This window comes from Lutjanus erythropterus, chromosome 1 (assembly GCF_056507025.1).
Source record: "Lutjanus erythropterus isolate fLutEry1 chromosome 1, fLutEry1.hap2, whole genome shotgun sequence".
In the NCBI taxonomy this organism is placed as follows: domain Eukaryota; kingdom Metazoa; phylum Chordata; class Actinopteri; order Lutjaniformes; family Lutjanidae; genus Lutjanus; species Lutjanus erythropterus.
Genome location: NC_139317.1, coordinates 31,195,277 through 31,211,786, shown reverse-complemented (window position 1 = coordinate 31,211,786; position 16,510 = coordinate 31,195,277). Strand labels below are relative to the sequence as shown.

At 39.0% G+C, this 16,510-nt stretch overlaps 1 protein-coding gene across 4 annotated transcripts in view; it reads left to right on the top strand.

The window, feature by feature from the left end:
* The window catches only part of nfatc3a (nuclear factor of activated T cells 3a), a 77,900-nt gene extending 62,108 nt beyond the window's left edge, over positions 1–15,792 (top strand). For all 4 annotated transcript variants that reach the window (XM_084719718.1, XM_084719736.1, XM_084719727.1 and 1 more), the window contains one exon: positions 14,545–15,792. In XM_084719718.1, coding sequence (XP_084575844.1) covers positions 14,545–14,621 — 77 coding nt within the window. In that variant the 3' untranslated portion in view covers positions 14,622–15,792. The remainder of the gene's footprint in view (positions 1–14,544) is intronic.
* The last annotated feature ends 718 nt before the right edge of the window (positions 15,793–16,510 follow it).

Here is a 16,510-nt window from a genome sequence, read left to right as displayed (position 1 = left end):
AGATAAATTTGTATCTGATGATGTAAAACAATACATAGCACCAGTTGTTGTATTTTCAAGGGGCTGAAAACTTGATGCCTGATTATGGTGATAATGTTTCATCTGTCGTTGCAGCGCTCAGTTGTGTACACAGGTTCATTACTGAGGGGTCCTGTGACTTAGTATTGGATAACATAGACACAATAGGACTGATAACTATAGTATCATATTAAAGGGCCTAATTGTCAACCACTAAGCTTCTGTATCTCTGGCAGCAGGTTGGAGATTAATTACACATTGTATTTTTTTGGTTTCTTGGAACCAGGGAGACAGAGGGAGAGGATTGCATCATTTTGTGCTACTTGCAAAGACTGTAGCTGGAACACAGAGACTACAGTTGTGTGCCGCTGCAGTAATTACATCCTGTGTGTGTTTGCGTGTATGTGAGTGTGTGTGTAGGTGTGGTAACAACTCTAATTAGCATGCTCAGGAGAACTTGTTGATTTAACAATTGACCGTAAAGTTGGTGTGTGCATTTAGCAGCTTTTTTCTCTCTCATCCATGAACTCTACTACTTTACCTAAAATATGTGTGTCCAAACTATCGTACACCATCTACATCCTTATCTGCTGTTCAGAGGGTTTTGTTAACCCCAGTGCCATATTCAAATGAGGGTCCTAAAGGTTTGGGGTTAATAAACAGCCCGGTGAGGCTGTGTCAGGGAGGTGTGATATTGTGTGTTAGCAAGGGTCAGCCTAATTAACACAGGGCCATTGTCAATAAGTCATGTGTGAAAGACCAACAACCACTGAGGTTCAGCAGTGCCTAATACTTATGCACACACACATGCTAACATGAATTTAAACATGTAACCAATGTGAATAAAAAGCCCGATGAAAGAGCTATCCTGTCTCTTTTCTGGCTCACATGTGGAAGCATATATGCACTCATAAAATGTGTTTGCTCAAAGATGTTTCACATAAAACTCAGATTTAGTCCGTCTCTTCACATCACATGCCGAGACAGCCACTCTGAAAGTAGCTGGCTGCACTCGCACTCTGACAAAAAAAAAGTGTGAGAAAAGTTTGTGAGTGACACGGTTCAGCCGGGAATGTAAGCTCTCCCTTTGAGCCTGTGGCTAAAAATAGCTTTCTGTGCCAGCCCAGCTCTGTAGGCCATGTTGTGAAGTAGCAACGTGAAGCGTACACCCAGCTCAGAGTTTTAGGAGGTCGCAGAACACTCTCTTAAGTAGACCATATTCACCCCAGTTTGACAGACAGGCAGATCAGGATGGGCACAAAGGCAAACACATGTATATAAAGAAGAACAAAAAAACCCTCATAGACTCATATAGCATAAAAGATTCACAAGTGGTTAAATCTATTTACACACTCAAATATAATCCAGAATGATGCCTTCGAACAATTAGGCATAATTAACATTTTAAGGCAGTGTATATGATCACTGTGGCTGGCTATATGATTAATGTGGTTAGGAAAAAGGAAACCAGCCTCCTGATCTACGGTTAAGTAAAACTGCCACTAACACGTCGCCTTTTAAAGCAGGCTTAAGACATCTGACAATGAGGTTGCATCATCTTTCCTTCCTTCAGATTGTCACTCCACCTCCAACTTGCATTTTTTCTGCTGTCGTCCACTTAACATCATTTAGTAAAACACTATGTTTTTTGAAGAAGTTATCTTAAAACATGTTTCTGACCTGTAGAAAGCAGAGGTTGAATCATCATTTTGCATATCATACAGTCATACATGAGATAAACTGCAGTAGTATCACAGACTTGTGTAAGTGGCGTGAGAGGGAATACGAATGTGAGTGTGTAGAAAACTGCTCTGGTTAGCAAGCAGATGGCCCTCGTGACGCACACCAGAGCATGCTTGAGATGTGTGTGTGTGTATGTGTGTGTGTTTGTGTCTGTGTCTGTGTGTCTGTGTGTGTGTTGGGGCAGTATTGTATTTGTGTGTATCTGTTTGATGTTGTGGAGGTGTGAGTGTACTGTATGTATGTGTGTGTGCAAAGCAGGAGACACAGGAGGTGAGAAGACAGACTGACAGACAGATGGACAGACAAGGTCAGGATCCAACCCCACTGCAGGGTCACTCAGCTGAGACATTCAATCTGAAATGTACTTGGCATCTGAGATTAAAGTAAAGTCTATTCTAGATAATTTAATGCCTTTTTTTTTTTTTTTACAGTGTATACATTAAATTGCCCATAGCAACTAAATGATGTTGTGCAAGTATAATGAAATTGGACTCAATACAAATCTAAAAAAAATAAATAATATATAGCTTCTTTGAAGTTACAGTAGATTGACAACAATCCTTTATTTTAATAGGTTTTGCTGTGAAAAAAAAGGGAAAGACGCCGTTAACAAAGGCAGTGATCTAGAAAAGCAAATATGGAACTTTTCAACAAAGCAGCAAAGACATAACTGAACATTTCTAAAATGTGCAGCTTTGTGTATTTCTACCGCTTTGATGTCTGAATTAAAACAGAACAGAGTAAGGTGGGGTGCTGCCATCATGGAATAAATCAAAGAAGACAGGTTTTTCATTGTCACTGTTAAGCACATTTGGCGTAGAGACCATGTTGTGTCCGAACCTCCACAAACAGACAGAATACAGTTTCTATCATTATTATTATTATTATATTTTATTTTTACAGGAAATAAGGATAAGCAGGTATAGATGATATATGGACTTTGAGTATAATCACTCTTTTTTTAATAAACTGCCGTCAGTCCCCAGTATGACTGTCAGTCAGGCTTGGCAAAGCCCTGTAAACTTGTGTGTTTGGTTACTCCATAAACACAGTAGTGGCCAGAAAAATGGGGCCCTCCTGTGATGATGATTTCAGCCGTCATGGTGACAGAATCTGAAGCCCCTGGGCTGCTACACCATGCATTTAACTAATTAATCGGCATGTGAAGATCTCTGTGCGTACAGAGCGCGGACGGGAAGGGTTAGCATGTTTGCGTCTGTGTGCATGTACGCAGATACTGTGGTGTCGGTACTGTGTGCAGTGTGTGTTCACAACAAAAGCTGGTCTTTTTTTGGTCCTGCCCTGCCCAAATGCACAGCTGCCTCAAACTGCGAGCACGGCTTTGAGGGTTAATAATAGGCCAAGCCCTGCTGCCTGCACTCCTTGAGAGAGACACAGTAACAACAAAAGTGCACACACACACAGATACACACAGGGAGTGACACATGTTATCCTGTGGATGTAATCAAATATATGAGAACAGATCTTTTAAATATACATTTTTATTGTTTTGTTTTTCTATCTTCACAAGGGTGCAGACTGGGTAGAAATAGACACAAATGTCCAGGAATTTTTACTAAAAAACTTGTGGCACAACATTACGTGCAGCACAATTGTTCCTCACATGTTGTTGACATTTTGACAGTTTTCTCAGACTTTTCCTGAGCTACTTTATTGTTACTTGGAGACTGACATGCATGCACATGCATTTTCTAAATTTAAGGATCCTTAAGCACTATATACATATATACAAATATACATATTTTTTATAAAAGCAATAATTTGACGGTTTGGAGAATTTGCTTATTTGCTTTGTTGCCCAGAGTTGGATGAGAAAATCAATATAATTCGTATGTTAAATAAACAAAATCCATCTACCAGCCCCTCTGAAGTTAACTAATTAGCATGCTATTTCTTGTCTGTTTAATCCCTACAAAACCCAAATATAAAAATCTTAAGTGGGTTATGTGCCAGACTGCTTCTTGGCAAGAAGCAGTCACTTTGTTAAGTCTCCTGCCAGCAAGAAATAGTCCAGCACATAACCCCCCTGTATAACCACAACTTGATTTAGCCAGTTAGCTTAGCATAAAAACTGGAAACAAGCAAGATAGACATGTTAATTAATTAGAGATTTACCAATTGCAATTTTGTTTGGCTGATTTTGATTTCCAGTTTTTTAAGTCTGACCTAACAATTCTGATTTTGGTGGAAACTTTCTTTCCAAGAACTTTGACAACATACACATATTTTTGATAGGTAGCAGAAAGCTAACAATGGACGTTTTGAAGCTTATTCAAATTGGGAATGTTCAGCAGTATGATGGTGTTTTAAGTGACTGATTAAGATTGTTGTTCTGAACCTTTTTGTATTTTTTCCTCCGCAGCTTATTTGACCGTAGGTATTATAAATTGCAATCTTTGTGTCTTCTTCAGTCACAGTGAAGAACTTCCACACCAACAGCAGTCGAGCATGTGTGGCTTACTTTCTGTGTTGGTGTCCATATGACGTGAACAATCATGCAATGCTTGCTTGTAAATTTGACCAGCACAGATTTGCATACATCTGACATTGATCAACCTGTCATGGCTACTTAAGATGAAAACCAGTTGATTCTGGTCACTGGCCAATTGATCAGTGCATCTTCATAATCAATGAGTTTGTAGAAGCTGGTAGGTAGACTTTATTTCCTTTGGACAGACCCAGGCAAGCTGTTTCCTCCTCATTCCAATTTTTATGCTAAGCTAAACTAACCTAAGCTATCTGGCTGCTGTTTACACCCTTATATTAAAAAAAAAAGCTATAAAAGTGGTGTTGCTCTTCTCATGTGACTCTTGGCAATAAAGTAAGTATGTCAGACTCTTTGTAATGAGAAAGGCTTGTCAGAACTGCCGATCCTGCTGAGAATCAACAGCAACATCCTAGTTTTCTTCGTCTTTAAGTGTCCTTCACCTCACAGGCAGCTGCGGTCTGCCCACAATCTGTATGCTCCCTGAATGTTTCAAAATGGCAGAGAGCCGTAAATGAGTAAAACAAGTGTGTGGTGAAGAGGCCAACATCTAGCAATCCAAAAAAGACTTGGATGTTTTTCTTCGGAGTTGGCCTACCAGACCAGGGAGAAAATGCCAGTGAATATTGGATTTACCTTTGACAGGTGGCGAGAAATACGATTCCAGTTCTATCCCAAATGAAATTAAACATGAAATTAGACTTGGAAATGACCCTTGGTTTTTGGCTACCTTTATAAATGATCTTGATTCACATTTTGTCTTTGGAGAGGCCTGGAAAGTTTGTATGAACTTGGTCGATTTTTCTTTGTACTGTAAAAGTACACCTGCCTCATTTATTGTCATTTAATAGCTACCACCACAAAGATCAACAGCTATCATTCAGCAACAGCATAAAGCAAAGTCATTTATTACAGTAAAAGCATTGAATGGTCGGCAACTCTGGCTGGGAAGAGATATTGCATCAGACAAACTAGTTTTCCATACTTATTAAGTTTTCGTGTGTGTGTGTACACAACGAGGAAAAAATGTAAACAATATCTGCAGTTCATTTAACTGTGATTATTATTTGTATGAAACAACCAGAAATAAATCATCCAATTTCGTGTTTGTGTGCATGTGTGTGTATGGGGCCGTCTTAGTCAGAGACTTCATGCTGCCATTAACCAACCATAACAGAGTAATAACACAGAACTCTTGATTCGATGGCATGAAAAAAACAACAGTGGAAGGAAAATACGTTTCCATCAAATGCTGCTGCAGCTCGTTAAAAACAATGGCAAACATTTGCTGGTCTTTTCCCCTGAAACAAGTGGAAACGGACTTTCTGTGTCATCTTTCCATACAATTAAGGTCTTAGAGAGTGTAATGCAGAGGTCTTGGCAGAGTCTAAAGCCTGGTGTGGAGACGATGCCAATGCTGCTTTTTTTTTAAGACAGGAGGAAGGGAAGCCTTGAAATCCCAAAGTCGGGACGAGAGCAACATATTAACTCTTAGTTTGTGTTGCTTAATATAGTTATTATTGAAATTAACAATTTTGCCAAGATTTTGTTTGTTGTTTTTGTTGTTTTGTAGGCTGCTCTTCCCGAGTGTCAGTGTTGATTTGTGCCTGTCAGCTAAGCATTAAGCACCGGTGTTGGACTGGAAAACTAGTCGCTGCATTTCTCATGGTGCACAAGTAGTGCACCAGGTTTCACCAAGATTTCACTCCCGCTAGTAAATGTAGAGCTCCTGAAATGTGTGTGTGCAAGTGTTTGTAAATGGTAAGTTTTTCTGTGAATCTTGGTGAGTCACCTCAGGGTGTTACCGTTAGGTTGCCACCATGTCCTGTTTGATGTTGCAGGTGGAAAATACTCTACTTGTACACTTTTTTGAAAAGCATGTATGTCAACAATAGACACTTTATCAACAGCACTAGGAAAACTGTTCAATAAAAGTTCAATAGTAGTTCAATAGTTTTGCCGTGAAAACACATAATTCAGCAATAATGGAGCATGCTACAAATGACATGCAAACAACCAACAACAGGTGTGTTGTTCATCATATCATTAAGATCATGTGACGCAATAACAGAGACAGCTTGGAGTGAGAAAAAGAGTGCGGACGATGAGGAAATTGTTAATTAAAAAAGACAAGTCAGGGGCGTCCCTGTAGCTCAGTTGGTGTGCACCATGTGTTGAGGCTATCAGTCCTCTGCAGTAGCTGCTGGTTCGATTCCCACCCATAGCACATTTGCTGCGTGTCATCCCCTCTCTCTCTCCCCCTTTCCTGTCATGTCTTCAGTTGTCCAAAAAATAAGCTTTAAAAAAAAAAAAAGGGGCAAGTCAGCTCACCCGTAGGGCAGTTTTTGGTTTCTTAAGTCTGTTGCCCGTGTGCATTAATAAATAAAATGCTGAACTTCATAGTAAGGCAGTTAAATTAAATATAAAGAAGTTAAATTGAACCAATTTTTGTGTGGAGATGGTCATCTGTAACTTGGTGTCTGGTTGAATAGATGAATACCTTAAAGACTATATCTATCCCCTCCTAATTTTTTTGTATTTTCTGTTTTTTTGTCCTTATGCTGTCTTCTTGTATCCCCCCCCCCTTTAAGAACTGTGATTAGTAATTGGAAATGCTTCATGACCTTTGTTGTCAAGAAACATTTATGATTGTATTATCCTGATACGAAATAACAATAACAAAAAAAAGGTTGCTGAAAATTATAAATAATTATCTGTTTACTGAAATTGAAAATTATATTGTGATACATTTTTCAGCTACAGCACCCAGCCCTATCTTCAACTAGTTTTCAAACAAAAACATAAAACATCAAATTTCAGCTTCTCTAATGTGAGGATTTGCTACTTTTCTTTCTCTTAAATCTTTAGATTTTGGAGCTATTTGAAGATACTACCTACCTGAGTTTTAGGAAGTTTTAACAAGAATTGTTCATAATTTTGACATTTTATACACCAAATAATCCAGTGATAATTTAATAAGTGTGAGTTTCAGCTTTACTGCTGTATATTGTCCTGAACAAAAACCATTTGCCAAAGCTCTTGTCAAGTGGAAAAACAAATTTATTGTTTTAGGGTCAGCAGCTCGTTACTCTCACCCACAGAAAAAGCTTTAGTGTAATTATTTTTTTGACACCAGAGGCTCATCATCATCATGCTTCTGCTGATAAGTTCTACAGTTTGTACTATTAACTATTGTAGCGGCCGATCTTTCCAGGGGTCTGTTTGGGCTCCGGTGGTTTCCTCCTTAAAGGCTGGTCCTGCAGTCATCTGCTGAGCATAGCCACTTCTCTGTGTCCCGGATCATATGCAGGAGTCTTGTGAATCACTTACCGTCAGATCAAATGGGAAATCCACCGATGATTCACACAACTGAGTGACTCTGAGAAACTGACTTTTAAACATTCTCCGGTTGTTGTACTCTGTGCCCTCAGCCGCCCACTCACTAACTTACTTGCTCCAGAAGTGAACTGAAAATAAAACAGAAAAGGCCCACAGATTTAAAGAGTGAAGCAGAAAGAAATTTTTTAGGCATATCTGGAAGAGTTCAGTACAAGTTCCATCAACTGACCATCTATTTTCAATGTGTGTGTGATAGCTCAGTGGATTTTTACTTCACATTTTCTCTCATACCTAGGCTTTGTCGAGACGTGTGCATGTCATTACAGCGCCCTGCGAGTGGAAACTGTGCGCTTTGATATTCCCTCTTGCAGGCAGACCCAAGTCTTGCCTCTTTCTGTTCCCTTTGCACAAATGTTTTCCATTGTGGCATGTTGTCTTCATTTGCTGGACTCAAGAATCAGTCAGTCTTCTCAGAGTTATTTGCTTAAGCTCCTCTGCCAGAGTAATGTTTTTTAAGCCAGGGTCAGGGAACTTTTTTTAATGTGTCATACACAGTTATGATAATTACCCATTTTCCATTTCGACAGTAGATGAGTTTATCATACTGAATGTCCATCTGCCTATTTCACTTCTGTTTTGCGTTATAGAAATCTTTTCAGTATATCTCCTTTGTCATGCACTTAAGAAACACAGACATGAGATTACCTGATCCGAGTGGTCCACTCCTACTAGATGTGAAACTTTCTTTTGGGGGAATTAAAGAATCTGCTATCTAGATTTCTAAAATAAATGTTTCTAGAGTAACAGCATTTTGTAAAAGACGTTGTTTGGTTTATATCATCCTTTGGCACATATTTTGTAGCACTGTTATGAGCTCCCCTAGTTTGTTCCTGACTCTTACTGATACTTTCTACCAGTCAGAGGTGGCAAAAGTACATACATTCTTTACTTAAGTAGAAGTCCACATACTTGTGTAAAAAAAAAAGAAATGAAAGAAAGTAGAAGTAATGATTCAACTCCTTTACTCAAGTAAAAGTGAAGAAGTACAGGCTCTGAAATTTTCTCAAATAAAAGTGAAGTAGACCTCTGAAGGTCACTGTTTTCCAGTGGTCGAGTCCCTCTCTCGATCTCTTTCCTGTTGTGTTGTCTTTTGTCCTGTTATATCTGTCATTCATGATATGCACTGATGGATGCACAGAGGAGTCATCTTTTCTATGTATTATCATCCCATACATTTAGGTCAGCATCAGTCTTGATGTTTGGAGGACAACATGCAATGATGCAAAAATAATGATCAATAATTCCCCTCAAATGCAACTTAAACTAGCCGGTTTTGAAAATGTCGAAAAGACAGTTTTCATTCATTTAGATCGTCATGATATAAAATGTATTTATTTATTCATGCAAAAGGCTTCATAGTTGAATATTTAAAAATTAAAACCTGAAATAGTTAATAGATTACATTCTTATCTAACAACGTATGACTTTTAATAGAAAACATGTCACCAAATAATGGTGCAAACTGGCTCTCCCTTAATGGGTTTTAATGGGACACGGTGCAGATATTTTTTAATACATGTCTAATATCTTTGTAATACATTTCTCTTGTGTTGTTCTTTCACATAAGGAAGGCTATTTAAATTATTCCAAGGGTCAAATTATTCAAAGGGACATACATGGGGGGGTGCCCAGTATTTTTTCTTGTATGGGGATCCTTGGCTGAGAAAAAATTCAGAACCTCTGCCTTAGAAACACGAATGAGGCTTGAGGCTTAAAGAATAATAATAAAAAAAAAACATTAATGATAAAATCCCCAAATAAAAATATTTGACACAGACTACAAGAAGCAAGACTGATAAATGTCTGCAGGGAACATTTTACTGTATAGATGATTGACATGAGAGGACTCAGACCTCACTTGCTGTGTGCTCTGGTTTTATTTAATTCCCATCTCAACCAGATGTTACATGCATGTGGCAATAAAAGCCATCAGCACACAGGGCAAGGATCCATCTGATTGAAACCTACCTGAGAACAGTAGTAGTAGTAGTAGTAGTAGTAGTAGTAGTAGCAGTCGGCTGACTGCAGATGTATATTTTGACTAGGGAGCCCCCCTCCCAGTCATCTGCAGAGGATCTCCCTCCGGCTGAGCCATTCAGAACCTCACTCACTATGGCTGGCAGCGCTGAATCACTGTCTTTCTGTTGCACTGTCATGAGCAATACCAGTAAATCTGAGAAAACACTATCAGCATATGAAACTCCTCACAGGCCCAGCTCGACTCAAACCTCTCTTTCACTTCACAGTTATTGATGTGTGGAGCTTCAGCCTTAAATGAATGATTGTATCTGAGGCACAGATCATTGCTCATTATTATGGGAAAATTAAGCTTCTGTTTTACATAAAAATACTTTTGTCTGTGGTTTTGATTTTTTCCCGAGAGAGAGAGAAACTTTTACTGAAATTTATTTTGTGTTTTATGTTTTTATTATAGTATAATATAGATATTGTTGACATCCGATCAGAGGGAAAATACCAAAGAAAAGGGTGTAGTTCAGGGCTCAACGGTAAGGATTGCCTGTTTGTCTGGGGCAAGTAAAATTCCATGTTGGGCTAGAAAATATAGCAGTTCAGTTGCCTGACTGGGGAAGTGGCAAAAAATAATTTTAAAAAATACTATAAAAAAAGCTATAAAATTATTGAATTATTTTGATTTTTAGTTAATCATGAAATTATTTTTTCATGCAAAAAGGTGCTTTTAGCCTCTCAAATGTAGAGATTTCCTGCTGTTCTCTGTTATATTAAACCAAATATCTTTGGTTATGGACTGACAAAACAATACATTTAGAGACTGTACTCTGACATTTTAGCAGCCCTAGATTTAACGTGACAATTAACTTTAGTCTTTCTTGGTTCTAAATAACCACTAATAAATAAAGCTGTTTGTACAGGGGCAAGTTCATCTCTGACTCACTTGCCCAACTTTTCCGTTGTCTGTTTTGAGACAGAGATGTAAATTCACTTCCGAAATAAGTGCAGTTTTTTCAAACGGCCCCAAATCAAGGAGTCCAAATTTACATCGAGCGCAGCTGTAATATCGAGAGTGAAGCCTCTCGAAAATGTCTTTGACAGATTGCTTGGGGAAACCTCTTTTTTTTTTATGAGAAAACTAAGTCAAATTGAGAGGAATTAAAAGTTGCACTTGACTGACTTGTTGGTTTCTGGATTGTTTTATGCTTGTTGCCCTCTGTGTCTCTACTGAGTTTATCTATCAGTCGATACGTTAATGTTTGCCTCTGCAAACATCTGATCAGTTCAGCGGAAAGTGATATGTTTTTTGCAAACGCCCACTTAATGTCGGTCTTTCGCACATCATCGCTCATATTCCTGTGGTGTTAGAGCAGATTCAGTCCCATCAACCAACAGAGGTACAGAGTTTACCACATAACATTTCAGCTGCGCGGGAGGCTATGACAGACCTGTAAATGTTGTGTAATTGTGAAAAACTGTTTAAATTAAGAGCGTTATATAGACACGATCGATTCTGAAAGAATGTAGACTCATTTAAGGTGTTTTATTTATTTGTTCTGCATTAAAAGTTTTATAATAAAAATATTTCTTAGCTACATCTCAGTAAATTGATGCTGAGCTTGGACAGAAGAAGCCAGGTTACTAGCTTTTTCATTTCATCAATACAGCTGCTCTGATGGTCTCTCAACAGCCATAAGACGCTGTTTAGTTGCACCATGAGTCTTTTGAAAGGTCACGACCTTTAAAAGAGATCTGCAGTCCTCCATCACAGTTTTATTTCACCCATGGAACTGTATGACAAAATCGATGAAGTGGCCGACTTGTTGTATATTATACCTTGGTGTAATATACACAAAGGTAAATGTTTGCTTTGATAGTCACAGTGTAGTCTCATAAGTGCGTGGTGGTGCTGTAAGTGCAATTGTGTGTGTGAACATGGGTTGACATGGGAAAGGAAGAGCCTCCCACGCTAACAGGATGATGTGAGTGATGGTGGCCAGACACAAAAGCAAGCAGCAGAAAACACAAATAAAAACAACAGAATGTACACTAAATGAAACTGGTTGGTCCTGTGATGAAGACTGTTACAAGAATGAGGTGTTTAATAGAAATTTGCATTAATACACATGAAAAACCTATAGTTGATAAAAGTTGTGTTGCTTAATGAATACATTTATTTTACAGCATTCGTTTCACTCTGTGTGTCATCAAATTTAAATACAGTTTCTTTTTTCTCGTGGGTTCATTTGCTCATCGTTGACTGAGTCAGCCCCTGCCTGCTTCTTTTTTCTATTTTTACATTGAGTTACAGTAATACATGCGGTTATTACAGACCGGGGAATGTGAGATCTTACAGTACACACGTGCTCAAGTGGACCGAAACAGGTGGAGAGGAGTGGAGCTGTATTTTGACATGTCATGTACAGACAGGTCTGCCTGTAAAACACCCCAGTGTCAAACTGGGCCAGAGGTCTCTGCTGCACCCTCCCAAACCAGTTTGTCCAGCCTGAATTTCTGCACTTCGTGTTTCTGACCTGTCAACATCACTTTTAAAACACTTCAAGAAATCACATGAAGAAGAACACACGTGTATTGGTACAGCGGAATAAAAAAACATTCACATCACATTTTCCATGAATTCCAAACAAATTAAGGTCTGCCTGTCTGTCCTCATGTCTTTCTCAAAGTATTTGAAGTTGATTTACTTCACGGCTACACTTTTTACTAGCTCCCTGCTGCGTCCCTTGTGGTCCCAGTATGAATACTGAATGGAGGCAGCAGATGTAAAACAATCACACACACACACACACACACACACTGGCTGAAAAACAGGTAGCAGCACAGTGAAAAGAGTTATCTGTTATTTATTTAAAATCAGGCTCTAAGTGACTCATTGGAGTAATTAACCTCACTATGCCTGAGTGCCTCTCCAGGCTCGACAACATGTTTTTAACAATCGGTTGGTTTTACGCCGTCTGTTTCAAACCCCATGAACAGGCCTGAGGAAATGTACTGAAGCACCATTAAAGCTGTAATGAAGTAACGGACAGCCATACAGGACTGTTTACAGCAGTCAGTGTGCTGTGGTAACTGTTCCTGGACTCAAACAAAGGTCAGAACTGGCACATTCAGTGAATGGAATAGTTTCTCTCATTTGTTATGTCAGGAGTGATTATATCTCACGTCAGAGCTGTGACTTTGTGAACTTTGGGTTTGCCAGCTTGTTTGAGTTTTTCCACTTTGGGCTTTCTGCAGATTGAATTTGAGCTTTTAGGCTTGTGAGAAACTCAGTGTGGAGCAATGCTGCCCTCTGCTGGTGAGAATTGTGTTCTTCTGCTGCACTTAATTTCCAGCAGTGACGGATGGAAAAAGCCTTACGATGCTTTTTGTTGTGCTGAAAAAAACATGTGAAGCTTTAGGGCTTTAACTTCAATACAGTGGTTTCCAAAAAGTATTTACTTGATTTCATAGTTTCATCAGTGATAGTAGACAGTGGTAATAGTAGAGAATGATACTCATTAAATTGTTACTTTTATTACGAGGGCTGTAACAATACCAAGAACTCACAATACAATAATACTAGAAAAATGATGACTTGAAAAAGTGTCCGTGAATTCTGTACGTACAATTGCAAAACAAAAAAGAATGCAGCAGTCAGTCACAGTCCTTTTATGAAATAAAATAAAGGTAATTAAATAAAATAGTTAACCATGCAATATCACGGTAGATATTGTCAGAGTCTGGTACAGTATTTTTTATGGCAATATTTGATATATTGTTGCATCACTTTTCATTACCTGAGTTTTAGGTGGAACTGTTCCATTGATTTGTATTGTATATTCTCAAGTTATTCTCATCTAATATTGTTGCTTGAATTTGTGGGTCTGTTGAATATATCATTTAGCAGCAAAATTTTCAAACTGAACAAAGCACTTTATGAAGTACCACTGACAATTGAAACTTTGGGCGTCATCAAATCACATGATCCTCATTTGACACGACAAAAGGGAAACCGTCCCCAGAGCTTCGGCATCGTATGCCTTTCACTCGTGTGCCCACAAATATAAGACAGTATAACATGTGCTGCCACAAGGCATATTTAGAGCAAATTATACAGTGAATTTCTTTTTTGGTATAGTATGTTTATTCTCAAAAATACAAAGAGCATATTCATAAACTATACACGTGATTTTCTCTGTCATTTGCCTGTCCAGTTCTCACCTCCAGACTCCTCCAAACACAGAACAAATCACACTGCCTCGAATGCCAAATAGCACTTTACAGTACTGAGAACTCATGGAGTATGCACAAAATAAATTAGTGGTAAAGGAAAAAAGTGATAAGCAAGTAACGGTTTAAAAAGGAGCCCAGAAAGGATTATGATTCTATAGGGTGAGTCTTCAATTTATCTGTATGATTGGACTCCAAGTAGATTTGAATTTCTAAAAATGTCCCTGCAGCGAAAACCTAATTGTCTCCTATTTCAGAAAGAGCACAAGATCCCGTGGCCACACAGAATAATTTGGGGGTTAGGTGACATCCAATCGATTTGGATTCTCCTACTTGCCAAAAGGGTTGAGAAAGCAATGATGTTTTTGTGTTTATTCTTCTAAACTTTGATCTTCTTCACCCTGAACACTGAAGCTGCACATCCAGGCATTTGGTTCTGCATTTAGATTGAGGGACTCTGATGAACGTTTGGAGTTAGAGTAGTGCAGGCAATGTTAGTACCTCTGACTTTTAATAAATTTGACCCTGCACACAATACACATTTTTGTTAACCCTAGAGCGAATGTGATATGCTCACGCCAAGTTCTTTTACCTAATCCACTTTAATTTTGAGTTTGTCTCAGTAATTGAGTTGCTGATAATAAGTTTTGTTTTTCTGTTTGTTTTTCTCTTCACAGTTAATGAAATCATTGGCAGAGACATGTCCCAGTCCCCCGGTGCTCATGGTCCACCATCAGTACACAACCAGTCATAGCTCGGCCCTCGCTCGTCCCCTCCAGCTCTGAACCCTACAAACCCCACAGCTCCAACACCGACCCTGGACCTTAGTCCTGGTCCTGGCACTGGGCCAGCTGCTGGTCCTGCGTGTGACAGGACAAGAGGGCGGGAAGAGAAAACAAAGACTGTGGTCAGAGACGGAATACAGAAGATTCTGCCTCATGGACCTGACAGGAAGATGCTCTTCTCTGTCTCCTCTGATTTTATTAAAACTCGACTGTTTCTCTCAGTTAGAGATTCAGAAACAGAACTCACACAGATTAAACCTAAAGGTGCGCAGGAGAATGTAGCCATGCCAAGTCACACCGAGGTTGAAACGGTTAGAGAATAATGAGGATTAATGAGATTGTCGAGATGTGAGCTGTCCCTCTTCATTAGGTCTGACCTTTCAAAGCACAGCTGTCTTCCTGACCAATCAGCTCTCTGTGAGTTCGGAGCTCTCACTTTTTCAAATACCTTTCTGTAGTGGAGACAATACAGCGTTTCACGTGTTGTCGTCCCCCCTCTCACCAGCATCGACCTTCGTGAATGAAGACGTCTTGAGACATATGAGCGTAAGAGAGACTCAGGAGTGCACGGCGCTCTGTAAAGGAGCCAGAGCTGGGATTCAAAACTGGTCTGAAGGTGTTACAGAGTTTCTCAGGCAACATTTTTAGAAACACGTACTCCCAGGATGCTACAAAACATTGTGGGTCTGCCTGAGCGAGCATCAACAAAAGTGTGGCACGATGTGGCAACACTATTTACACTTTAGAGCCTTATAGACTGGGTTGCAGCAACAAGGATTCATTTTTAGATCTGATTAAATCATAGCTTAACTTTAATTTATGTTGCACAAAACTTAAACCAGTTTAGGTTAAAAAAGATTAAATTTAAACCTCAGTTTAGTTTTAACCCTAAACTGACATTAAATTAACTTCTTTTGCATTATACAGTGGCATCAATATTAGGTTGAGGCCACTTTATAATCTGTTAAAAACTGTGTGGCTTTAAATCTGGACTTACTCATTTACTCATACTTAGTTTTGCTAAACTCCAACTCCAACTAATCTTCGATTAAATTAATCTTTGTTGGTGCAACCCAGTCTTAGAATTTTAATTATTTGCTGTAAAATTGGATTACCAAATTCAAATCAAGCCTGAATGATCAGTAAAAATATTGTAGAGAAATTCAGAATATCTGACTAAATCAGTTTTTGGCTCATGTCTCAGTGATGATGACATGGTCCACTCCTTGTTTTTCTCCCTTTTAAATGATAAAACCATTCAGGTCTGGAGTGCAGGGCCCCGGCAGGGAGGACGAGCTCCTCTGATGCTAGTCTGGGATCTGCAACCTGCAACATTCCACAACTTTTAGTAACTGTGTAGATATCTGTACATGAAACACCCTCCCCACCCTCTCTCTTGTTTCATCGTTACTTCCTCCCCCCTCCTGTGTTTCTTCTTCAAATTGAACAAATGCCTTATTAACACTTAGCAGCTTTGAATGGTAGCGAAAGCTTTTGTTTCATCGTTTTGCACAGCTGGCTTTGAGTTTGACTATAATATTTTTCTTATTGGAAACAGATGTGCAACTTGTGGATGTGACTTGATGAATCCTGATGAAGGGTTGGTGTCTGTTAGCCCTCTTTATCATTGTCAGTGAAAGATATGTGAAAAAGATGCCCGTTATTTCCACATTACAGAGAAGTGTTTTCATGAGTCCACAGAGACGGACCAGTCTGCCTCTGAAATTTCTTTTCATGCAATAACTCCCCAAATCTACCAGGGGCCCTTCGTGTGCCTTCTAATTCCTAACAACCACCGTACCTGCGATGGTATGGCAGCCAGAAATAATCTGACAAAAGTTTTTGAAGTATTTTATAT